We start from the raw sequence: 26,503 nt of genomic DNA, 5'->3' as shown, positions 1-26,503 counted from the left end.
AACGAAACAGATATAATCGATTACTTACAATCGCCACTTCAGTTGTCTCCTGCTCTGGAACCGTTCTCATCTGCAGAGGTTAAACTAATGATCGGCAATCTCAACCCGAGGAAAGCCCATGGACACGATATGGTTAGTGATAAAATGATCAAGGAACTACCTAAGAAAGGGATAGCTATCATTGCATCTATCTTTAATGCCATTATCCGTCTAGGATTTTACCCAACCTCTTGGAAATTGTCTATCATTACTCTTATTCATAAATCAGGAAAACCAATCCATGAGGTCAACTCATATCGCCCAATCAGCCTCCTACCTAGCTTGTCCAAACTTTTTGAAAACATTCTTGCCAAGCGCCTCTATCCTATTCTTAAAGAATTAGAAATTACCCCGAAACATCAGTTCGGATTTAGGAAACAACATACAACAACGGAGCAAGTTCATCGTTTAGTACACACCATCAGTCAGGATTTGGAAAAGAAAAAGTATTGCTCTGCATTATTCTTGGACATTAAACAAGCTTTTGATAAGGTGTGGCATACTGGTCTGTTATACAAGCTTAAACGGATTTTACCGTACCCGTACTTCCTGATTATGCAGTCATATTTAAATAACAGACAATTAAAAGTACGACTATTAAACGTAATAACTTTGCCCTTTCCAATCGAAGCTGGTGTATCTCAAGGAAGTGTCTTCGGACTGCTGTTATATTCCATCTATACGGCTGATTGACCTACTACAGATAAGATAATTACAGCTACATTTGCTGATGATACAGCTCTTTTTTCATCCCATGAAGATCCTTGAACACCTTCTGCGACTTTTCAGGAACATATTTGCAATATTGAAAATGGCTCCACAGATGGCGTATTGTCGTAAACGAAAGTAAATCATCGCATGTTACTTTCACTCTACGTAAATCCACATGCCCCCCATAAAAATAAATAATACCGAGATCCCGCACAAAGACTCAGTTAAATATCTAGGGTTGTTGTTGGACAAAAGAACAACGTGGAAACAACATATCAAAGCCAAATGCTCCTACCTCAAAGGAAGAGTTAAAAAATTCTACTGGCTCCTACGATCGAATCTAAGAATGGAAAGTAAACTCATCCTATACAAAAGCCCATATGGACTTATGGAATACAGTTATGGGGCACTGCGAGCAACTCTAACATCGAGATCTTGCAAAGATTCCAATCTAAAGTATTAACACTAATCTCTAATGCACCCTGGTATGTTTAAAGATGCCCACAGTAAAAGAAGAAATATCAAGATACAGCATCCGCTATAGCTCACGCCTCACTAGTCATCCGAATCCTCTTGTCACCCAACTCAAAGACACTACAACTCACGCACGTAGATTGAAAAGATATTACCCGCTGGAACTCGCCAATAGATTTAATTAACCAAATATAGACTTGCATATTGTAATCACACTAAACACATAGTTAACTCTAGAATGTAAGTAATTGAAAGTTACAAACCATGCCACTGTAACATGCTAACCTAATTGCTTATAATTCTCTATGAGAATTGATTGTAATTACTTAATTAAAATAAAAAAACAAAATAAATCATTGAAAAATAGAAGATCCCCATAAAAAAAACTACAAGAAAGTAGAAAAAGATGTGAAATCGAAATGAGCTACCAAGGCATTCTTAGATCATCAATACCCATACTTTCTCTTTCACAAACTTTCAGGTAATTTGTCAATTTAAAACTCTGACAATATTATGAGTACACTTTCATTGTATTGGGTTTTAAAATAATTCTTATTCATCGACACCTTGACCTTGCCTGGCCACGCCAAGCATTTGACTTCCAGGCCGCGGAAATCTAGGCAAATCATCTGGCAGCTCATTTCGATTTCATATCTTTTTCTACTTTCTTGTAGGTTTTTTTTATGGGGATCTTCTATTTTTCAATGATAACTCCTCGAGTCCTTCACTTTTTCATGTACTTGGCGTAATTTTCTTACTTTTTTGAACTTTTTTATCGGATCTTACTTCTTTTTACAAATCATTTATTATATAGAATCTATTTTAAATTTATAAAAATAAAATTGATATTTCTGTAAACTCTACATAACAAGTCTAAATTATTATTTGTTTTTTTAATTGGATAGAATAAAATAAAGGAAGAGGGGATAACAGAAGCGAATATACATATCATATAATTTATTAATTATAAACACTTATTCGTTCAATTTGTAAATAATTATATATACCTGTAATTTTTTTTTGCTGCAAAAAATTTTAATGTTAATGATGAAATGAAAAAATGACAAAAAGTCTAAATTAAAAACACTTTAGTGGTATGGATCTATTCTGTATGAATGAAGGTATCTGACAATTGAGATTTTGACAACTTGCCTTGCAATGAAAATGGATAAACATTTTACAACAGTTGCTGTAATTTGTTAACGAATAACCTCCAAGCCTGTGGTTCCCTTCATTTGTATAAGCTCTGCATAAAAAGTCTAAATTCAAAACACTTTGGTGGTATGGATCTATATTAAAAACAGTTTTCTGTATGAATAAAGGTATCTTGCAATTCAGATTTTGACAACTTACCTTGTAGTCAAGATCGATCAACACTTTACAACATTGGCTGCGATTTGTTATTCAACCCTACATAAAAAGTCTAAATTGAAAACATTTTGCTGATATAAATATAATTAATAATGCAATAGTGTACAAAGTTTTGACAGTTGGCAGGTTATGAATGATGCCATCTGTTTCGACTCTCGACGCTCGATGGCTGACGAACCATGCCGAACCGAATGATTCCGAGAGTCGACGAACGACATTTGGCTTTTGCTTAGTTTCTATTGGCTAAGGGTTGACGACGGGAGAATCATACGAAAAATACCGTTTCTGACAGATTCATGACATGGCATGATATTACGATATCTCAATTGTACATGGACCGATTTTATTGATTTTGGTTTTATTCGAAAGCTTATATGCGGTTTACATAAGAAAAATGCCTTTAAATTTAGAAAATATTGCAGGCGTGTTGAGATATTTATGAAAGAAGTTTCAGGTTAGGTTGGAATGGACCATCTCTTCTGTAAAAGATACGTGGTAGCTCCAACGCCAGGTATATATACGCAGTGACGGATAATTTGTCATGTACTTGGCGCCGAGACGCTACCGCGTCTCTAGATTTAACAAAGGAACAAATTACGGACATGACAAGTCACAAACAATTCATTGATAACTGTAATAAAAGAAGTGTTAAATTAATCTAGCACCTTTTAAAGTTGTTACAAAATTCTATTTGACGTATCTTCAAACAAAGAATCACACATCACTTCGTATATGTTGAATATTTGGTTAATTATTTGTTTTCTTTTATCTTGTTATGCTAAACGAGCTTTAAAGTGATCGTAACACTACTTAATTTTTTATTCTTGTCTTTTCGAATGTGACCTGTTTTAACTTCATAAATATTATGTGAAATTTTATAAAACATATTTGATTTATTTCAGAGGATAGTCAATTCATTGGTTATTTTTCTCCTCTGTTGCACTTTTATATGTAGTATGGTCTGTTTCATTTCCTATATTTTATTTGGAATGTTATCAAACGTATTTGATTTAGTTTACTTTTAAACTGTAACGTATTGTAAATTCATAAAAGTTGTTCTGCTTTAAAGTAATAAACGTTGTATAGAATATCATCAAACATATTTTAGTTAGTTAAGAGTACGGTCAGCATTAAGCTACTTTAATGCTGCATCCGATAAATCTCACCCGGGGACAAACCTTTTACGACTTTAATAAAACAAAATTCCTGTCGTAAAATCCCCAGTAGTAAATTCCCTGGAATTTTCGCGGTATTGTGCACCGTCGATTTTGATCAAGTAAGTAACACGTCCACAAATGGCTGAGAATACACATTTTGATGACGTTAGGAAGGCAATAAAGTTACGCCATGGAGCAACGAATCTATTCCTATTGAACGTCACATTTTACAATCGACGATGCCCTTTAAATAACACAGTAATATTTGGTTAAATATAAATATTAAAAAGTTTTTAAAAGATGCTTCAGGATTTTGATATTTTAAACGAGACACTAATGTATTAACGTAGTCGTGTTGAAGACTTAATTAATTTAATTTAATGTGTATACTGTCATTTAAAATAAAAAAATTGTGTTTTATTAAAAAGGGAAAAAAGGGAAATTTTAACGTTGCAATAACATATATAAATTTTAAAAGATCCATATATAAATCAGTCTTTGCTTATAACTAATCAAATTTATTGGAAAATTAAAAATGATTTGCCTTATTGTCTTGTAGATACACAGAATGATGTAGATGGTCCATGATGGAGATGATTGTAGATGGTCTACAAAATTGGGAAATTCGACTAATTTAAGACGATATGTATTGAATTCTTACAGCTCAGAACGCTTAATCGTAAGTAATTTATGCAGAGTTTTTCTAATTGTTAGACATACTTTCCACTTCAGGAATTGGCGGGAGTGCTGCGTTCGTTTAAATCTTGCTACGTCAAAAGAGAATTTCAAATGGATTTTAAAAGTACATATTTGATGTATGAAAAGTTCTGACGTATACAAAGTATTACACTTAGCACACATTTTTTTAGCGAAAAACGAAATTTGGTGATGCGCGAAACAGATATTTAAAAAAACGTGTGTCGAAAGTCACCCAGTGTAATTTTTAATGATATAGTGCTTTAATGAACAAATTTGTAACATATATTTGTAAAATTTTAATGAGGTAATATATTACCTCAATCTTTGAACATGTTAAACCATTAATAACGAATTTTTTCGTAGTGTACGACTACTTTCCGCGACAAATATTATTCTAACATGAACTTTCATTAAAATTAATTAGTTGATTATAAAATTCAAACTTTATTTTTGTACATATTTTTTACGTTGAATCATTATTGTAATTGTAACGTAATATTTCCTGGAATGAAGTCGCACAAAAATTTAGGAAGTGGTTTATATTTAAAAACAAAACAAAGTTGATAAATAATTTCTATTTAAAATTTAAATTTCTTCGTATGTAGCCGTAACGAGTATGATTTTACTAATATCTTAAGGTGGCAAGCTACGTTAAATAATATAGTTTTTTTTTAAATGTATGATTTTATACAATTCTTTAAAATTATATATTTTGATCTTTTCTAATATAATAATTATTATACATGTATCGTACATTAACGAAAAGAGGAATTTTATGAAGTATCAAGAGTGTAGAAATATTTTGAGTTACTCTTCGCGAATCACACTCCTTCCAAGCCACCAAGAATGTAATCGCAGCAAACACTTGGGGGAAAAAAGCTTCAGGAAATCGCGTTTCATTAGCGAAACTTTAGACTGGCAGTAGTCGTGTCGCGCATGTTCTTGGCGGAACTGCCGGATGAAGTTTGGCGTGTAGTCGTGTGCGGCAATAAGTGGAAACTCGGGGTTGCACTTCTTCCTGTGGCATAAAATTAACGATCCTCTATTTTTACCCATTTCTTCGGAGGTTTTAGAATCCTCGTAGCTCGTCCCTGTGTCGAGCGTTGCGTGTTTCATTTTTGGGGTAAAAAAGGATGAAAGAGAAAGAGGGACAGAAGAAGCAAACGTAGGAAGATATTGTCAATTAGTGATTGATTAAGGAGTGTACGTTATCTAGTTTCTCCAGAAAACAGAAACGTGGCTTAACTTTGGGAATTTCCGAAAAATTATTGGTATGGATGACATGAGATTTGGAGATGTGGAGATGTGGAGACGTGTAATCTTGTATTCAAGGATGAGTGTACCACGGTTTATATAAATGGAAAGAGTTGGGGCAGTTATTGGTTATCGACAAAATCGTTTACTAAGAATTCCAATATTATACTTTTAGTATTTTATTAAATATTTCTGAAATACTTGAATACTAAAGTATTATTACTTGAAATACTGTGTGAAATAACATGTTATATTATTTTATAGTCGTTTAATCCTTTAAATACAATAGCGTCATCCTGTTACGAGAAACAGTTCCAGAAATAGTAATTATGTATTACAAATAATTAAATAATGTAATAGTCTTGGAGAATAATCAATTCTCTTTTGTATATACAATAATGGAATGGTAATCATTCAAAGATATTGAGAAATTAATGTGACAAATTTTTTTCATTGATATTTTGGGTATCCTATTATAAGTATTTATATTAATCACTAATATACAGCAAACGCTGATACAATTTTTATACGGGAGAATAAATATTTATTAGTTCTGTGATAATACTGTTATTTCATATAAAAGGGGTATTAACATTTTATTCCTACATGTAATAATATTATTGTTTCTATATATAGCTCATACATTTTTTAACTTACATTGTATATTTTATTAATAGATATTTAAATTTTCGAAAATTGAAAAAAATTTCTACATCAGGACGTAGTCACATGTGTCTAGTTTATCATTGTTTTTTTTTTAATTTCAAATATATCCTGCAATCACAAAGCAAACAAAAATTTGGTCAACCGAACATCAATGGATACATTTTTTTCAATCCTCTTTTACGCACTCTGTCAAAAAGAGTATTTTAATACTAATGACATTACAAGAGCGATTTTTATTTGTTTAAATGTTCTATAAAACATAATGATCAGATCATTGACAGAGCTTTAAATACGTTCAAAGGTGCCACCTTGCGGGTTGTATGATACTCTGAAAGAGCTTAACGAGCTCGTGAAAGTGATCAGATCATTGGCAGAGCTATAAATACGTTTAAAGGTGCGACGATTGATTGGCAGGGTACCCGTTAAAAGTTCCGCTACATTTCTCTCCTACGTGAACGCGTATTTTTACACGTACGCGCTGAATTCCGGATCACCGACGTTGAGAATCTCGACGAAGCGAGAACATTTCGCTAAGCAGCTTTGTTGAAACTAAAGTGCTATGTGGCCAACACTTATAGAGTCGCGCGCGCTCCTTCCTACGAGCTAGCTGGGTTAACGAGCGCAGAATGAATTATAAAGAGCGCCACGATGACGTCTTTTCTTTCTTGAAAGTTCCGTTCGCTGGATACGTACCCCTGTCGCGAGGGGTTGGGTGGTGGGTGGAAAATTGTTCCGTCGGCCAGAAGATTCCGTTTCTTTCAGGTACACCTCCATGAAATTAAACTGCGCTTAATTGAGAGTTAACTGCGTCACGGGTGAGATGGAACCTTACCGTGGAGTATAGTTCGGTTTTCTTCATTTTCCATCTCTTCGACTTCCTTTGAGAAGTCTTTCCACTATGCAGCCAAGAAATCGTTTCCTTTCTGGATTTGTGCCCCCGCGAAAAATATTAAAATGTGATTAATTTCAAACTTCGCGGACACGTTTATTGCACCTTTGCGTGCCACGTAAAAACTTTTTCACGAGAAGGATATTGCGCGCCTTTTGAAAACTAAAGCGGCTTTAAAAAGTATTGCTCGGCTACGTGATGTTAAACATAATTAACAAAGAACATATAGGTAAATGAAAGAAAGTGTTCCTTTTTATGAGTGTAAAATTTTGTTTGATATACGTTTATTTAAAGATGCTTCAGAGATCATTAGCAACTACTAGACAATACAATTTTTGGTTCAGTCATTGTACCTACAATTTCACGCATATTACATTTTGTCAAATAAATTGATCCTTCGCTTTTAAATATCGTACAGTCTATTGGACTATAATAGATAGGAATGAGAACTTTGCATGATTTCTAAGTCATTTTATCTCGCAATTTTTGCGGTGTATAATAGTTGCTATAAAAATAACAACAGAAACTCCTCTATCAAATTTCGAATTACTTGTTCAATAGAACGGTTAAATGCACAAGAAAACACCAGTTATGCGATGAGCCTTTTTTAAAAATTTGTTCATTTACACAATAAGCAGATTGTAAACATTTATGTAAATTCATATCTTTACAGATTCAAATAAAGAACATTAGTATAAATGAAAGCATGTCTTAAAGAAGCATCTTTTAAACAGCGTAACAAATATTTAATCGTTGATATTTTATATAGTTTTGCATTCGTGCACATCCTCGTACATTTTCTCATATTTTCACTTGCCATGCATGAACATCCACGGTCTGATAATTATTTCAGTACGTTCTTCTTAAAAAAAAACAATGGCATTGCAATATTTGTATGCGTATCAAATTATCATACGTGAAATTTCATCTAAAATTAAATTGATACTCTGTAATTGCGTTAAGTACTCAACCATGTTTAGTACTCGACTCCGCCTGTGAGGAAAGACTTTTCTTGTTCGATCATACTTTGCTACATGCTAATGCTTCCCAGATTACAAGGAAACCTCTCGCGGCCAACTAACGGATTACATTTCGAATTTCGAGGGACACTGCTTTGATCGATCCCTATGGAATACCAGTCGTGTGCCATTTATGGATTAGATGCCACGAGGCCAGATAGCCTGTTATGTTCTGCGAACGCAATACTCCAACAACGCCGCTTCGAAGAAACAGAATTGCAACGTGCAATACTACAAATACCGGTTACGTGTAATAAAATTTGAATTCTCTCTTCTGCGAATCAATTTTTCACCATTCTTCGCTGATAGTGTAAAAGCACCTGGGCAGGGCGTTTCCGGTGGGAATGAATCAACTACGTTTGCGTTTCCTTCGGCAGAGAATATCGTACGACTTGGTAACGTTTCGATTGTGCAATTCGCTCTTGTATTCTGCGGGGAACGATTTATCAAGTCGACTACGTTTACAAACGACCATTTCATATTATGTGATGATGGCGATAGTTCTATTATAATTTTCTTAATTCAATGATCTTCAGACACTTTGTCTCATTTAATCAATTTGAACTTCTGTGGCAACATTTCTTTGATAATTTTCTTAATTCTCTCTCTTAATAACTCTTTGCTTAGCTTTACTATTTTATTTAAAGTTTTTCATTCATTTGGCAATAATATGAACTAACGCTAAAAGTACAAAAAATGGAATCAGAAATGTACACAAGTCAAAACGCGTTAGCAAGTTGTTCTTTGATAATCGTATGCCTCAAAGAGTTAACAGTGATCTGAGCTTTATAAATGCAGATATAAAAATTCCGTCGCGTCTTCTACGATGAAATTAATATCTGGCGACAACATTTCATTGCGTGGGCAAACCGTGGCGGTTGATCGCCAATAAAAGAATGCTATTGCATGAGTTTATTTTTGTCACGTTATCCTGGCAAACTCGGCACCATTTATCTTCGTTAAAAGTTACGGGATTCCCAGCTTGCGAATCATTCGACGAGCACGGAAACAACTGGCAACTGGAAAGAGTAATGTAGGACACTCGCGAGCAGCGAAATGTGAAAATAAAGGAAAGTGCGCAATCGAGGTATCGGAAACCGCGCCGTGTTCTGCACTCGTGGCTTTTTCCTACCGATTTTTCCATTAAAATACACCTCGATTCGTCATCGAAGACGTTATTCGTACGGGGTGTGCTATTTCCGCATGATCTCTTTCTTTAACTCCAAAAGTAGAATGCGTAGCTAGAAGACAGTGAAGCTAGAAGACTGTGTTATGAATAGTGATGCGCACGAGACGAGACGAGATTTCTATGATCTCGATCTTGATCTCGAAAAATCTCGAAACATGCATATCGATCTCGAATTTTCGTCAATTTAGAATATATGATCTCGACGAGATCTTGACGAGATTTTGACAAGATTGGCAATATCTGTTCACGGTTCAGAATAAGTATTCGTCGAAGTAATCGTGAGAAATTTTTCTATATCGTTATATCTGTTAGCTTACAAAGATTTTATTTTATATAAAGGTCCACAGGCTACTCATCAGATTTCTTTGACTGAAGTAATGCTTTAACCCCATTCACTGCCAATTACGAGATGTCGTAATTCAAATTGATTGCAATTACTTAAAGGATAAGTTTATAGCCGTTTCAGTCACGATTTATTGCAAAAGAAGATCGTAAATTTTAAAACAACAAATTACTTTTTATTATAATTATACTTTTAAAATATAAAGCAAAACGCTTTAAATTTGCCTGCCAGTGGATGGGGTTAATAAGCGAAGTCGATTTACTAAAATTAGTTAGGAGGCTTAGACAAAAATTAATGTGAATATATGCTTGACTTGGGAATTTAGAAAAGGAAAACAGATATTGGGTGAAAGAGGAGGACAGGAAGTGCAGTTTGTGCAAATTGGAAAAGGGACGCTGAAATACCTCATAGAGGACTGCCAGGAGTTAGAAAAAGGAGAATTAAAAGAGGAAACGTTGGTAGAGTGGAGGGCGGTTGAGAGGGTAGCAGAGTGGGTAAGGAATATTGAGAAGAAGAGGAAAGAAAGGTGCGGGCAGTAAAAAATGTAAAATAGAAAGAGACCAAAGTTAATGTTAAGGGTAGTTTAAGGGTTCGATGTACGTAGATTAAAGGTTATTAATTTTAAGTTTAGTATGTATGATATTGAGTATGGTGATATGAGTGAGGGTGTATATGGTTTAGGGGATTGTAATCCGAGTCCATTTCGTGGCTTAAAAGCTGGAATAAAAACTATATCTATCTATATGCTTGACTTTTAATATAGACAATTTCTGTAAATCCTTGTGAAAATAGGAATGGGTCAAAATGACCGAGCTCCATGAACCTAGTGTTGAACGCATCTTACTCGGGGCAAACGTCGTTGAATTTTCACCTCTGCCATCGACCAGACAATGGAGAGTAATTATTTTGTACAAGTGGTGAATAAAAACTACGTCGTCATACGCCCAGAAAACGATTTCGTTTACGAAGCATTAAAACCCGTGAGGGGGGTTACGACAACATAAACGAAACTTGGAGCACAGTTTCGAGAACAATGAAAGCTCCAAAAATAGCGACGAAAGCAGCGTTCTATGGATCACGGTATTAATTCGAATGAAGGCTTAACAATCGAACGGACGTGGTTAATCCCCTTAACGCACGGACGCCGATTCGAGTTCACTGGAATCGAGTAACCGAATTCGCTAATAAACGTGTTTAATGATGCGTCGTTCAATGATATTGTTCCGCGCTAATGGGATTGATTTGTTTTAGCAGGTGTACGACATTCGTTGGAAAATCGAAACGATTGAATTCCCAGCGAATCGAAATCACCTCTCTTCGATTTCACAGAACGTGACTGGCACGTTCGAATAAGAAATTTGAATTTTAATTCTGCAATTGGTCGTGGGTAATGCAGTAACTTCTTTCAGAAATACTAACTATAAATATTTACGGAAAGTAATAAGTATATTCTATATTGTTGTCCACTCTTAAATTATTGTCGTACTTTCGTTTACTCGTACTACTTAAACGAATCATCCTCGAACAGAGAACTCTTGCTTAGACTTACGACTTCGTGTTTGTTTAACAACCATTTATCCTGCAACAAAGCGTAATCAGTTCCCAGGAAATGTCTGCAGTCAGCAGTACTGCTGACCAAATGTTAGACCAACAGGAAACGGAATTAGAGCGCTTAATATCACTTCATTGTACGCGTGAAGATGACTTTCTTAATCGTCAGTCGTGCATCATCTTAGCAGGAGTTTACTTACTTATCCAGGAGCTAGGCGAAAACTTAGTATGGCAATTAACCTTCGTTAAACGAACGTCCGCAAAGATTTAGTATTTACTGCTAGATGGATACAAAGAACAAATTATTGTTACGAACAAACATAAACAATCCTGAAAATAAAGAGTTTATGTAAATTTGTGATAAATGCACTGTAATCGTTAAAAAAATAAACAAATGTAGATTCTAATATGTGGATACGGTACCTTTTACATATAAGTTTTGATTCTTCAAAAATATTTTAAAGAACCTCTATACTCGAGAATAATAAATTTGAGATCAATCAACTCGTTTGAAGTTTTCTTTCAATAATTACAATTCAATAATTTAATAATTAATAATTATTTTATCAGTATTTTTTGGATTGTCTTCAATTTTAATTAAATTTCATTGAATATACGTAATACTTTGTTATAATCTAGAACAATGCCTTTTTCTGGATAACACATAAAATTATTTAGATATAATTAACTATTATTAAATAATTTCTTCTCTTTTTCGGACGTATAGAACTTTGTCTCCCTCCATTTATAATAATTAATAATGATTTTAGATACTATCTAAAGAGGATCCAATAAGGAGGAACAAAAACGTTATTGTAACAATAAGCTTTTACAGACTAAACCTAATACAATTATAAATTTTTTTCAAACAAATAAAAATAAGCATTATTGTAATTGTAAAAATTAATTACAACGAGAAATTAAATTCTCTCTGAAATTCACTAAGATACAGTATTCCTCCATGTTTTTTTACATACATAGGTATATTACATATAATTCTGAAGATTCAATCATTTATTGTTTAACTCGAGTATTAATTAATTCGTAGGTACAGAAATTAATACTGTGCCTTTACATTCCATCGTTTATAATTATAGTTTCAGTAAAAATAATTGACTCGTCATTTTGTTATAATAAATTACTACCCTTCTAAGTTCATAACCTGATCTCCATTACAATCAATCTACATATATGTACATATATATATATATATTAAGTCTCAGAGTTTTAGTAACCAGCAAATCGCAAGTGTATTTGACAATTATTAGGTATAAAAATGAATTCTCTGGCTTTATATTTAATTATTTATAACTCTAGTTTAAACAGAATTTATCTGCCCCTTTATTGCATTAAAGTACGAACCTTCGTAGTAATGAATCAAATTGCTTCGAAATTTGGTTTTACAACTACACGTACAACTAAATGGTGAATTTACCTTAGAAAGACACAGTATTAATATAAATAATAAAGAAATGATTTTTCTTTGAATGCTAAAATGAAATTCATGACACTGTAGGTTTAACAAGAGCACGGTTCATCGATCCACATACTTCCACGAACGTTATCCGAGAGCTTCAGATTAAATTCAGATCATCTTCTTGTATTAAGCGCCCTTTCATCCAAGAGGAGATCGCGTTTAATTAAAACAAAGGTCGATCAAGATGAGATTTGATCTTGTATGGTGGAAGTGTAACATCGAGGGATTAAGGCCGCATCAACGTAGCAAAGTTCCTTCTACACGTGTCTGTTACACGTTCCAGTATAATTCATAGTTTTTGCGGAGTTAACTTACGGTAATCGAACCTACCGTTTTACGTGAAGCTTCAGCTTTACCTTTCGGGGATTAACGAGCGTAAGCCGACGGTCGTTAGAGTGTAAAGTGAGATTTAACGTTTTCCTGTGTTATAAAGCAAATGATATTTGTGCTTCGCTAGAAATATCGGTAGATTTTATGTGCAACGTGAATTGGTAGAAATATAGTAGTCTTCGTTATTTGAATATCACTATTCAAATATCGTTATTCGATTACTTTATAGACACTCGAATAATACGGATAATATTTAACTTTTACTTTTTAAATAATTTCATTTTCAATTATAAGTATCCAGATAGTATAAATAAACTTCAAATAATTAAATATTAAAGTAATTTGTAGATACTCGAATAATACGAATAAATCTTGGATATTTGAATACCATTATACTATATAATTAGTATATATTACTATTCAGATATTGTTATCTGAATATTTTTTGAGTATTCGATGACTACCGAAAAACTTAAATTATTACTAATCAAATAATTCCATATTTAATGTTCGAATACTATGAATAAGGTCGAATATTACTACTCGAATAATTTAATATACGAAAATTTTGTAATTATTTAAATACTATTGAAACATTTCCAATATCTCTAAATTTGAAGATGATTATTCATAAGATTTAAAGGTGTTTAAATATCAATAAACTTCGAATCTTGCTTCTCATTTAATTAAGTAGTCGTATCATTTGTATTTATTCGAATTCTGCGAATAATATCAAATATTGGGTATTCGAAAAAGTTCGTGGCATTTCTTAACCATTTGCATGATTTCATCGCATCGTTCTGTGATTTGTCGACCACAGCGTGATGCATCTTTGACATCAAAATTTTGATGGAACATTTTGTCCGTAAACACCACAAATTCGTGTTGGTCATTCCACAAAGTGATTCACTACAGGCATTCGATTCAATAATAAATTGCTGTAAAAAGCGCATTGAAAACGGAGAGTCCTATTTTGAATAAAAAACCGAAACAGGTATTAACTTCTTGTTTCCATTTCTTTTTTCAGACCCAGTCTTAAAACTTATTTGACGCACTGTATATATAGAAACTACTAGAGAGAGAATGTCCAAAAAGTTTCAAGGCTGAATAAATTCACAATGGCTATTAGCATGAATTGATATTTAATCTTCTAATGATCAAATATTTATTACGAAGAATTCAAAGTACATAGAAACATTCTGTGCCAGCTTTCTAGGACTGTAGACCAGCTTAACAATGTCTAACGCGACAGTCGACGCGTTGAACGTGACATTTACGAGTAGGGTCACAATTTTTCATATTCTGGCCGCCACCCAAGTCGAGGAATAAATAATTATCGCGAAAGGTCGAAGAAGACGCTTCGCTCAACATCTCCAGCGGGTCCGACAGCTTCCCTCCAAATACGGAAACCCCTTTGAAATTGACCTGGATGTTTCCCAATTCGTTTCTGCAAATTTCCCATTTTAATTTGCGAGCGTTGCCCTCGTTTCCTTTTGCTCCCTTTATATCGGCCGGCGTTTCTTCGCTTGAAGGCGGAAAGAAATTTCTCGAGCCGCAGAAAAATCGAAATCCCGCCTTCAAACAGGAGTTGCGCGAAACAAAAAGGTGGTAATTAGATGCTCGGTTCTGTACCTTCCAGGAAAAAATAATTAAGCAAAGCCGAACGAAAGTTCTTATTTCTCGACAATCTATCAGGTAACCAACCAGAGCTACTAAGAGTTAAGACCTTTAGGAAATAATAATTGTATTTATTTATCTCAACGTTTCTTTTTAACTAAAGCAATTCAAATTTTGATGATTTAATACTTTTAGTGTAATAAATGTTCGTTTTATAGCACAATGATGATAGAGTTATATAGTATATAGTTCTCATATCAATAACTTTAAATTTAAATAATAATATAAAATAATAAAAAAACGAGTGCATAGTAAATATGCATTAATAAACTTTTATAGAATATAGGCTTCTTATTATAGTATTTGTTGTGATATACATGTGATAGAATGATGAAAAATGAATACATATTATATATGTACTAATACATTTGCATATAAAATAGACTACTTGTCATTGTACATGTTTTTATATATACTTCATACAGTGACATAAGAGTGAATGTGTATTAAATGCATACAGATAAGTTTTTATATATAATAGGCTTCTTATTATAGTATTTGTTTTGTTATACACTTGATACAATAATTAATTAACCGTAAATCTAATGAATGGATATTAGATATGTATTAATAAATCTTTATACAAAATATCTACTTTTCATAATGTACCTTGTGATCAAAAACTATCCGGAAGTATCATACAGTTGTACTCAAAGATAAAAAGAAAATCTCACTCGAAATCAAGCCGAATTTCTCGATTCGTTTCCGCAAACTTCCCATTTTAATTTGCGAGCGGTGTCCTCGTTTCCTTTCGCTCCCTTTATATCGGCGAGCGTTTCTTCGCTTGAAGGCGAAACTGGGTTCCTTGAGGCGCAGGAGAACCGAAATCTCGCCTTGAAATAGGCGCTACGCGAAACACGAAGGTAGTAATTAGACGCGCGTGTGCAACACGTGCACGTGTCACTAGTGGTACAGCAGCAATGATTCACGGTCTTCTTTGTTATCACCGTCTCCCACGCGAGTACAATTTTTTTTCACTTTTCTCTTTTCCTTTCTTTTCTTTTCTTTCTTTTTTTTTGCATCCGTGATACCACGCCAGCTACACGCTCTTTATTCACACGAAGACTTACGAGTTCCGTATTTGCCGTAACACGCGAAACCAACGCGCGCAGCAGACAAATCAGCTCCACTTTGCTCGAAAGCGGAACCGGTGCAGATTGTCCAGTTTCATCTCATTTGAAAAGTACACGTGGAATTTATTGCAAGGGTGACGTATGCGGGTCGGGGGAATAAGAATAGTCGAGCACGTTGCGTTTCGACTCTAATTTTTCGGTTCTTTCTCGAAATTTGTTTCAGTGGTGCACACATATATTTTTACCATTAGAATTTTTTAGATTCTTCTGCAGTTATTTGTGAGGGACCTTAGGGAAGCTACCCTTAGTGGAACGCGTTGCATTTGGACTCTAATCTTTCGCTCCTTTCTTGAAATTTCTTTCAGTGGTACACATCTAGTTTTTTTTAACATTAGCATTTTTTAGACCATTGAAATTTTTTACATTTATTTGTGAAATGAAGGGAAAGTTAGGGAAGTATGTATTAGGTTGTCCCAAAAGTTTCTTTCGTTTTATTAATAAGTAATTCATACACAATATTTTATGTCTAATGTTACATTATTGAATTGTGTACGATTCATTTTGCTCCATTACTGTTACAACATCAACATCTAAGAAATTAGATTATCTATTTATATAAACACTACCGCACAAAATAATTGAGTGCAAATTACGAAAGAAACTTTTTGGGCAACCTAATATTTACTCCGTGTAGTTGTTCGATTTTTATTTTTCCACGGAGAAGATATATTTCATAAATTTCTGAGCTCGAAGGACAGAGAAACTTGGAAAGTCGGCTATCCCTGACCTGAAGGTGTGAACCCTCGAGAGTACTTCTCATTTTTAGAGTGCGCTGTCGAGAGTACGTACAGTACCATTCATAATTATTCAAATGACTATGTGGTGGACAGAGCAAGGATTTTAGATACGAACTATATACAGGGTGAGGCATTTAAAACTGGCGACATGAATAGTTCACTTACTTTTAGCGATAGAAGAAAATGTGTCGAACAAGAGTTGTTCGATTTCGAGGGGCACGAAACGCGGTGCTAATCATTTTTTTATCAGTGGAAGCGTAGAGGAGATATGAAGGTGGACTCCGTTTTTTTTTAAATAGAACGTATAGTTTCTTATACACAGTTGGATTCATATTTTTGTAGGATCTTTGAAGATGATTCAAAACTCAGACTAAAACATAAAACTAAAACATAGTTTTCTTATGAATTATAACGTAAATAATTAAAAGGTATAAGGAAAAAGAAGGTATCCATTAATTTCTATGTTGTTAAGGAACCACAACGCAATGTGACTCTGAAGGAGACAATTTTAAAAATTTATAACATACATATTAACTCTGACAATGTATTATTAAACTGTAAAAGGCAACTGTGAACTTGTTATAAATATATCTGTCTTCTATAAATAAATCTAAACAGTTTACCTGAAAAGAAATAGAAAAATAATATGAATTTCGAGATGACTGCATACCTAAAACATAATTATGGACTTTAATTTTCTCGCTTTATATTTCAATTATAAAACAGAACTAAGAATGCTCGTCGAAGCACTTGCAATTATCCTCTGATGTAATATTTTCTAACCACTGGAACAATGTACGAATAACTATTACATTGTAGTAGATTAACACGTTAAGCAAAGCGGAAGTAGAGCATATGGGGATTCAAGTTACCAGAAATTCCCGAAGGATGGAAAGCTGCGGCTTAATCAAGAGAGCTACGTGAAACACGAGTTCAAAGGGAATTGCATACACGCTTGCGGATTTCATCAAAGTCTATAATTAAATCTCTCGGTCGACGATGCACTTTTATTGAATCGCGCAAACGTGTGGATATATGTTGCATTGGATTATGTGCATGTCACGTTGCTATCGAAAAATATTGTTACAAAGAAGCGCATTTCGGATCAACTGAAACGAACCCGATACCTCGAGTTCAGAGTTTGAAAAACCTGATCCTCGTGCCACTTAAAGCGAAAGCTACGTTCATTAACAAAATTCCTCCTTTGTCCCTGTCAGATTCCCATTACCGATTAAATTAATGGAAAACGGAAACCTGATAAAAGTATCATTTTCAAAGTATTACTAAAATTGATATTTCTGAGCCGAAAAATCAAATTGAAAACGACAATGGTTGGTGCGAATATTGTTATTTAGAATTATATTGTTCTAAATGGTAATGCTTACGTTTTAAAAATATTTATACTAATTTAATTGCGTTTAATTTAATTTAATTTAATTTAATTTAATTTCTCTCTCGATCTCTTTTTACTAATTTATCCGATTCATCTTTTCGACAAAATAATGTTAAAGCCACTGGAGAAACTGGAGATGGAATAACTTTTTAAACCACCGAATAATCACCCTGTTCCTGCTTATATTCACACGCTATTATACATGTGATATTATCGCGTAACTTTTTTATGGACTCAACTTTTGAGATTAAAACTCGAGTGTCTTTTTCATAATTTCGCGAAGGAAAAAAATTAAAAGATATACGAAACATAATTTCCCCAAATTCCCGCAGTTTATATCTAGACGCTTAAATTAGTTCTTACAATTACACTGTTTTATAACATTACAGAGAGTAACGTGTCGCTTAATATGATTGATAAACCATCCCTAAGCAGGACCATAATGTAAACGAATATTAAAGTAAATAGTTGGAGATAGTATTTGATATATACTTATTCTCATTATGTTCTTGTTTCAATTATTAATTTTGGAACACTTTTGCACTAATTAGACAGGAAGAACTAATAAAACGGAATATTGATATATAGTGTAGCACAGAATTTCAACATAAATCTTACATATGTATATCATTTTTAAAACAATAATATCAGAACTATGACAATTATACTTACAATTAGACAAGTCATAGGGGACTAGTGCTTTGAATATACTAAAATTTATTACTACGCTACGACAAATATTTCTTAATCACGACGTTAAATAATTTTTCTTTTCTTTCATATGCAAAAGAAAAAATATAAATTATATTATATTATATAAGACAGATTAAAATAATAGATAACTCTTGGAATTCAGTTTCACAAAAATATCGTCTAAAACCAATATCACTATTTCACGTTAAAATTGTTTATAATATTAGGGGACCCGAAAGTAATGTTGTTTCTACGAGTGTCAATACTTATTTATCATTTATCAGTTCGTTATGTATCAATTGATTTTTATCGATCAGGTATTGAAAATTCGCACACTAGATAGCAAAAGAATGTTGATAACGAGGTCGATTACATAATTTATTAAAAATAAAAATATTAATATATATTAGGGGACCAGAAAGTAATGTCGTTTCTTTTACATTAAATTCAAACAAATAAATTTACAACATGTTTTATTTTTAATAAATGGATTTCGTTTTTTAATAAGAAAATAAATGTTTGTCGCCATAGTTGTGGCGAATATATTAATATTAATATATATTAGAGGACCAGAAAGTAATGTCGTTTCTTTTACATTCGATTCAAACAAATAAGTTTACAATATATTAATATATTCGCCACAATTACGATAACAAACATTTATTTTCTTATTAAAAAACGAAATCCTAAATCTCCTATTTAGAAAACCCATTGTTAACCCCGAAAAAGAAGATTGGATGCATTTAGCGTTAATAAAGCTAAAGAATGGTTCACGATGCTATTTACTCTGTTTATTTTATTGTACAAACTTCGCCTGCTCCACGTTAGTGGGCGACTTAAAAATACCCAGAAAGTAAATAAATAAATTCGAGTAACTGTATCAATTTTCTTAGAGACTCGTTGACAAGCGCGCTTTATGTTTCAGACATTCCAAAAGCTTCCGAAGGCAGTCCAACGAAGGTAGAGTCGCAGGAGGCTCAGAGCGAGAAGTCAGAGACGAAGGAGTCGGAGTCGAAGGAGCCGAAGGATTCGAACGAGTCGCAGGAGGAACAGAAGGAGGACACAGACGCGGATCAGGAGAGGGAAAAAGCCGCGACGAGGATACAAGCGGCATTCCGCGGCCTACACGTTAGGAAGAGTATGAAAGAGACTGAATCTTCGACAAAGCAGACGGGGACCAAATCCGACTCAGAGCCTACCAAAGAACAACTTCAGGAGGAATTCCGCGCCGACGACAAGGGTGAGTGTCACGTACGAACCCTCGAAATCGTCCCACAGAGAGATCTCCAATTTAAGAATTCCCTTTCACCCGTCGATTCGCGTCGACTCCGTTTCGAAAAATGCCTTCGTTTCCCGTGCCAACAGGGAAATCGTAGATTTTCGTTGAACATCCCCGAACGAAAGACCCTGGAAACTGCTTCGAACTCCCTTTGATCGCTCCCCCGTGCATCGCGATAACCCTTTGCAGTGTATCTGCCTCATTTGTAATTAGCACAGGAGATTCCTATCTTGGCGCAGTTTGCTCTTGCCAGCCACCGAGCCCAGTATTCTCGGCTGTTAAACAATTTATGTTGCTGGGAATAATTAATCGTTCGCGTGACTTTGTTAACGAGTAAAGGTTTGATGTACACGGATTCGAGGGAATTTTTAATATTTGCGAAAACGAGAATTTAAACATTAGTAATCAATAGAACCCTCTGTTCTTTTTAACAAAAGAACTTCGCAAGGATTTTTTGAAATGATTTCTAGAAATGTTTGCTAAATTTTTAGTTGGGTTATAGGGATTGAAAAAAAAATTCAAGTATCATAAAGACGAGAGTTTAAACGTTAAGAATCAATTGAACTTTGTATTGATTTTTATTGTATCATTGGAAAAAGATAATTTAAAGAAATAATTTCTTGAGTATTTGTATGGATATCCATGAATAAACTTGCACTTTTTCATCAAAATTTTAGTTTATCCATTACTATGAGTGGTAGAATTTTTTTTTATAGATTTTGACATGCCGAATTCAAATCTGGTCGCGAAATTTGTCTAGCATTTAAGGAATTTGAGAACAGAACGATTTAAGTGAAAAAATTGTTCAATATAGTGATTTTTTCGATCAAATGTTTTAATAAAGCGATATAAATATATGCATCGTATTTATTTACATAGAATATCACATAATGAATATAAATAAAGTAGTATGTTAATGACATAAAATGGTAGTGTCATACTCACTCCCACTCTCTTCAGTCATCGAACTGCAAAGTATTATAAATTATATACACTGAATAACCAGATAATATATAAATTTACAGAAAGTAGGATGAGCGAAAGAAATAACAATGAATGAACGATTTTAAAGTAAATTTTTAAAAGTGTCATTTGACACCGCTTAGTACGTTCAGTGTAAATATCCGTATGTAAGTACGGAAAGAATATAATATTGTAAAATGGCTATGTGAACCTGACACCCGATTTTCAGAAAATTACCTTTCTTTTATACAAAATAGTATTACATAATATTTCGTTTGTAGCTGATTATAGTAACAACAGTTTCGTTTGTAGTTTTTTCAATTATCAAATAAAAAAAATGGAGAAAATGACGCGCACCCGACTTCGAATCTGTTTTTTCCACTTGATTCAGAATCGTTTGTAGTTGTTTGTAGTGATTTCCCTAAAGAGGGATTTAGAAGCATTGAAAATTCACAAAGTTAATTCTTGGACGGTTAAGCAAATGTTATAACTCCTAAAGCATTCTAGTACAAACGAAAGGAAAATCAACTACAAACCATTCTGAATCACATCGAAAAAGCGAATTTGAAAAATATTAAAAATTAACGAAGTTAGCTCTTGGGAGGTTAAAAAATTGTTTATAACTGTTAATCTATTCAACTTCAATTGAAACGAAAATCACTACAAACAACTACAAACGATTCTGAATCATGTGGAAAAACAGATTTGAGATATCTCGAAGTCGGGTGGAGGTTATTTTTTCAATTCTTTTTATTTAATAATTGAAAAAAAAACAAAGAAATTGTTGTTACTACAGTTAACTACAAACGAAATACTATCATTTTATATAAAAAAAGTTAATTTTTTGAAAGTCGCCAGGTTCACAAAGCTTTTTAAAATGTACTTAAATGAAACTTTTAATTTCACTGTGATTGAATACTGTGACTAAAAACACTATCTCGACAGATAAATTAATGTGGTAAAACTGAGTTCCAATGGTTACTTTTCCTTTTTGGAGGAGTAGGAAATCTCTGTCTGGCGTTGGTTGGGTACGGAAAAGGGACACTTAATTTCAAGGGGGATTGCCTTCAAGTATCTGGCGCACGGAAATCCTTCTGATGGGGACCGACAGTAGGTCGGATAGCGTTCGTACGCGCCCAGGTCCCGCTCGCACGCATAAACGATACGTACTGACTGCAGCCGCCGTGCGCCGAGACCTTCGTACGTCGAAAAATGGTCTCGTGAGTACGTACCTTTATAATAATGGATTCGATCGAACACGACGCGCTTGCTGATCGTTGCTATATGCGTTCTCTAACGTAAACACGTCGTATTTCTCGTCACATGCAATCAGCTCGTCAACTGACATTTTTATTAGCCATGCAAGCCACGACTTCGCAATTCCACGTGCCTCTTATCAGACCAATTGAGACAGGATTCAAATACGTGGGTTCGTATTTGCCCTGCATATACGAATGAAATTGCCAACACTATTTCTCGTGCTACTATCGTAACATTTGTTATTAAATATTATCATTCAATAAAATCATTCGTGTTGAGGCTCTCGGTGAAATGAAATAATTAATCATTAGGTGTTTACAGAGCACATTTAGGACGGTACATTATTCACTACGTTGAATTATTTTCTTTTAATTAGAGAAATGACATATTTAAATGCTTGTCGTTGCGTGTGCTATTTATTACTGTGAAGCTTACAGTGTCAGTAATTAGTAATTATGCATCATTGACAAATGTTTATATTTTTTGTCTAATAAGAATTGCACTCGTCGAAATGTCTCTAAACGAAGGGGAAAAAATAAGAAGCTATAGTATCATTGTTCTGTAGAAATACAATATTTTTTAGGAATAAAACAAAACAGGAAGAACACTAATTTTAATTAGAGATAAATTATATCACTCATAGTCAGTGGTATGAAAAATATTTGACAGATGTAAAAATATTAATCTCACCTGTAATTGATCCCATGAATTGTTTTTGTTGATAATTTCATTATTAGAACGCAATTAAAAACGACAAATAACTGTAGTATAATCTAAAACAACAAGGAAAAGAATTTTCATGGGAAAATACTTAAATCAAAGTGCAAAATAAAATTGTTACAAACGAGTCTTCGTGTTTAAACAAATTATTTCATAAATTCACAAAGGAATATACACGCAGATTTTTCTATGGAATTGAAACATTTGATTGAAATATATTCTTTTGTTTATCGTTTCATTGGACAATGTTTGCAGCGTGAAAGTGAAAAGTAAATAAACGTTAACCGCGAGAATATAAATAGTTGAGGGTAAATGTTCAAAGAGGGCGAGATGTAGCTGAAACGTTGTTGCTAAACCAAACTTCAGACCATCAGATAATTTCATAAGTTTTCCGCGCTGTGCAAACTGTTGAGACGGAATCAGCCTACACAAACATAGTTTTACCCGGTTAAACTGCAAGACGTCCATCAAAGTATATTCAGTCTTAAGCCATTCGTTGAAGCGTGCTTAAGCAAGATAGATGGTATTTTTCAGTTAGACGCAACCTTAAGAAAATTTACATTGAGCTTTCTGCTTTACAAGCAAGCAAGATAAAAAGGTGATTCATCACAGAAATGTTGACTCAAAAGTAAATAAAAGACCATTTATCCTTTTCAGGCTGTACTTATTTTGCTTGTAATAAACAGAATTAAATTAAACATTAAATTATTGCTTTATCAAAATTGATGAGAGAAAAAAAGAAAGACAAATATAATATCACATATATATAATATTCACATAAATTTTGTTCTTGACTGAATATTTAAATAATCTTAACTACCAGTAAAAAGTATTATTTTTTTAAGAATACAAATAAATGTTATTACTATACGATTTAGCTATAATATCGGTAAAATGTGTTCTTTCTGAATATTCAAATACATTCTGTTCTTGACTGAATATTCAACTAAATCTAATTTACCAGTAAAAAAGGTGTTTTCCTGATATTCAAATCAATTTCAATACCTACCAGTAAAAGAAATGTTTTTCTAAATATTCAAATATATATTATTATTGACTGAATGTTCAAATGAATTTAAGTACCCGTAAAAAAGGGCGTTTTTCTGAATATTCAAATATATTTTATTATTGGTTGAATATTGGTCAATACAACGGTAAAGTGACATATTCGTAAACGTCCTTTAAATGAAACACTGATACATACAAAATTAACCGATAATACATATTAATTTTGCAATAAAATTATCATATCATATGATTTATAAATTTCATTATAAATACTAATTCCTTGCTTATAGTGGTGACTTCCATATTACAATATTTAAAATATCTACACATATGTGTGTATGTATTTGCTGATATCCTCAAAGAAGTTAAATTTACATCTATCGTCTCTAAATTAAGTATATAGTCTGCGCAAATGTCAATTTCTGCCCACTGGCAGGCAGTCTTGTAGGTTGAGTACTGTAGGATTAACGTAAGGTTCGCATCATAAAACTTGAATTTTTGGCTCGAACATCGCGCGTTCCTTACAGCGAAAATGAAAAACAGTAATCTAGGAAATTGCTATTTTGGCGTGTGCGCGGTTTCATTCCTTAACGAAGACAGTTTAAAAGCTTTGATCACCCTACTTTAGTCGCGTTTCAAGAAGTTTAATCACCGTAACTCTGGGCTTTTGTTACCTCAATTTTTCCATCCTTGGAATTATGATGGGAATGCCTTTAAAAATTTGCCAAGGTTGCAGTACAGCATGTCATGATTACAGAGTTTAATTAAAATCCAAGTTTAATGCACAGCACATCGTGGTTAAATATTTCTATGGTTTATAGCCTTATGTGCGTTAAATGACCTATTTAAAGTATGTTGTTCAGCAATGAAATGTAATTTGGTTGGCGTAGAAGTAATGGCGTGAAGCAACTTTATTTATTTATGTGACTGGGTTTAAGGTCAATTAATTTGCGCTCTCGTTCTTAAAGCTAAAGAATTACATTTCGCACATATTTATTAATAACAATTTTGGACGTTATTGATAATAATTAACTTTGTCCTTATATTCTAAGCTCTTTTGAAAGGCACGTATTTTTACACAATTGATTCACCATTATTTGTATTTCTGCAAAATGTTTTTAGGACAGCTTTTCCTGATAGTCAACAAAATTAAAACCAATAATTAAAAGCAAAAATTGTTTAACTTAATACAAATTTAATACGAATAATTTCGCTTCCCTTCTTCCGTAGAAATGTTAGAAATATATAAATTTAACGTTTCCAAGCAACGACACAGATGGATCGTGTTCCATCGCCGATAATATTTTGTTCTTACCAGCTGTAAATTAATTCGCGTGAAATAATGGCTGAAGTGAACCATATGTAACACAATCGTTTTTTTACCGAAGAACAACGAAACGTACACAATGGAATAATAAATTGTTCAATGACAACCGTTCATGTATCACTGTTTTGAGCAAAAATATTGCAGTTACACGCTTCGAAAGATTTGTTGGACCAATTCATTACTAGGTATTTAAACTTTCGAATAACGCAAATTCAATATATCTTTTCAGAAATCATGCTAACGAAATTACGACATACTCTTCACGAGATCTTGAATGTTTTTCAAAATTGTTTGAAATATTTCTTCTTCATTAAATGAATTTAATAATCCAGATCGTACGGTATGATATTTTATATTTACCATTTGCTGTTCAAGTGATCACTAAAATAGTTTTTTGAAACTAATTTGAGAAACTAGATGTATGAATTGAGAAATGTCGGAAATAAATAATTACTTTTTTGTAATTGAAGAATTACTACCAATAATTGAATACTTATGACCTAACAATTGTTTAATTGTGATTCCTGAATTTTCTCGATTTTAAGAATTTTAGTCAAAACAATGTACTAAATTGATCTAACCGTATGAAATTAAAATGAGCCAATATGTTCTCTACAAAACTAACAACTATTTGATCGCTGTAAAATGTCCACTATAATCTCACTAAAAATAGGAATATAATATCTTTTTATAGTAGATTTTATTTATAACTACCAGGAAGACGCGCGCTCTATACGAAGTTTAGTTATAATCGGATTAAACAGCTATCGAAATCGCATTAACGAAGTCAACCAAGTAGCCAGATCAATCAAGCCAGGAGTGACAGTGTGAGTTTTCTACGCGGCTAAAGACAACTGCCGGCCGGCTCTAGGATAATTAATCGTCTCGAGATAAAGTAACGAGCGACAATCGATTTTGCAAAACGGTAACGTCAAACTTCCCCGACATTGTGCGTTTTATCCGTCCTGCAATCTCAGCACCCTTGACACTAAGCGTTCACTTGAAGAATTTCAGTCGGATGCAGAGCTCTACTACAGATAATAAATCTTTCGATCAAATGTTTTCATTCAAAAAGCGCTTTAAATCGAGACATTTGTGACAATAAATGATTGTCTCTCAAAAAAATACCACTAATGGCCTAGTT

At 33.2% G+C, this 26,503-nt stretch overlaps 1 protein-coding gene across 1 annotated transcript in view; it reads left to right on the top strand.

Moving 5' to 3' along the window:
• Nucleotides 1–26,503, top strand: part of LOC128882067 (neuromodulin) — a 232,861-nt gene that overhangs the window by 89,730 nt on the left and 116,628 nt on the right. The window contains exon 2 of the mRNA XM_054133645.1: nucleotides 19,728–20,042. Coding sequence (XP_053989620.1) covers nucleotides 19,728–20,042 — 315 coding nt within the window. The remainder of the gene's footprint in view (nucleotides 1–19,727; nucleotides 20,043–26,503) is intronic.

The sequence above is a fragment of the Hylaeus volcanicus genome, chromosome 1, assembly GCF_026283585.1.
Source record: "Hylaeus volcanicus isolate JK05 chromosome 1, UHH_iyHylVolc1.0_haploid, whole genome shotgun sequence".
NCBI lineage: Eukaryota > Metazoa > Arthropoda > Insecta > Hymenoptera > Colletidae > Hylaeus > Hylaeus volcanicus.
Note: the sequence above shows the minus strand (reverse complement) of the source record. Positions and strands in the feature narration are given on the sequence as shown.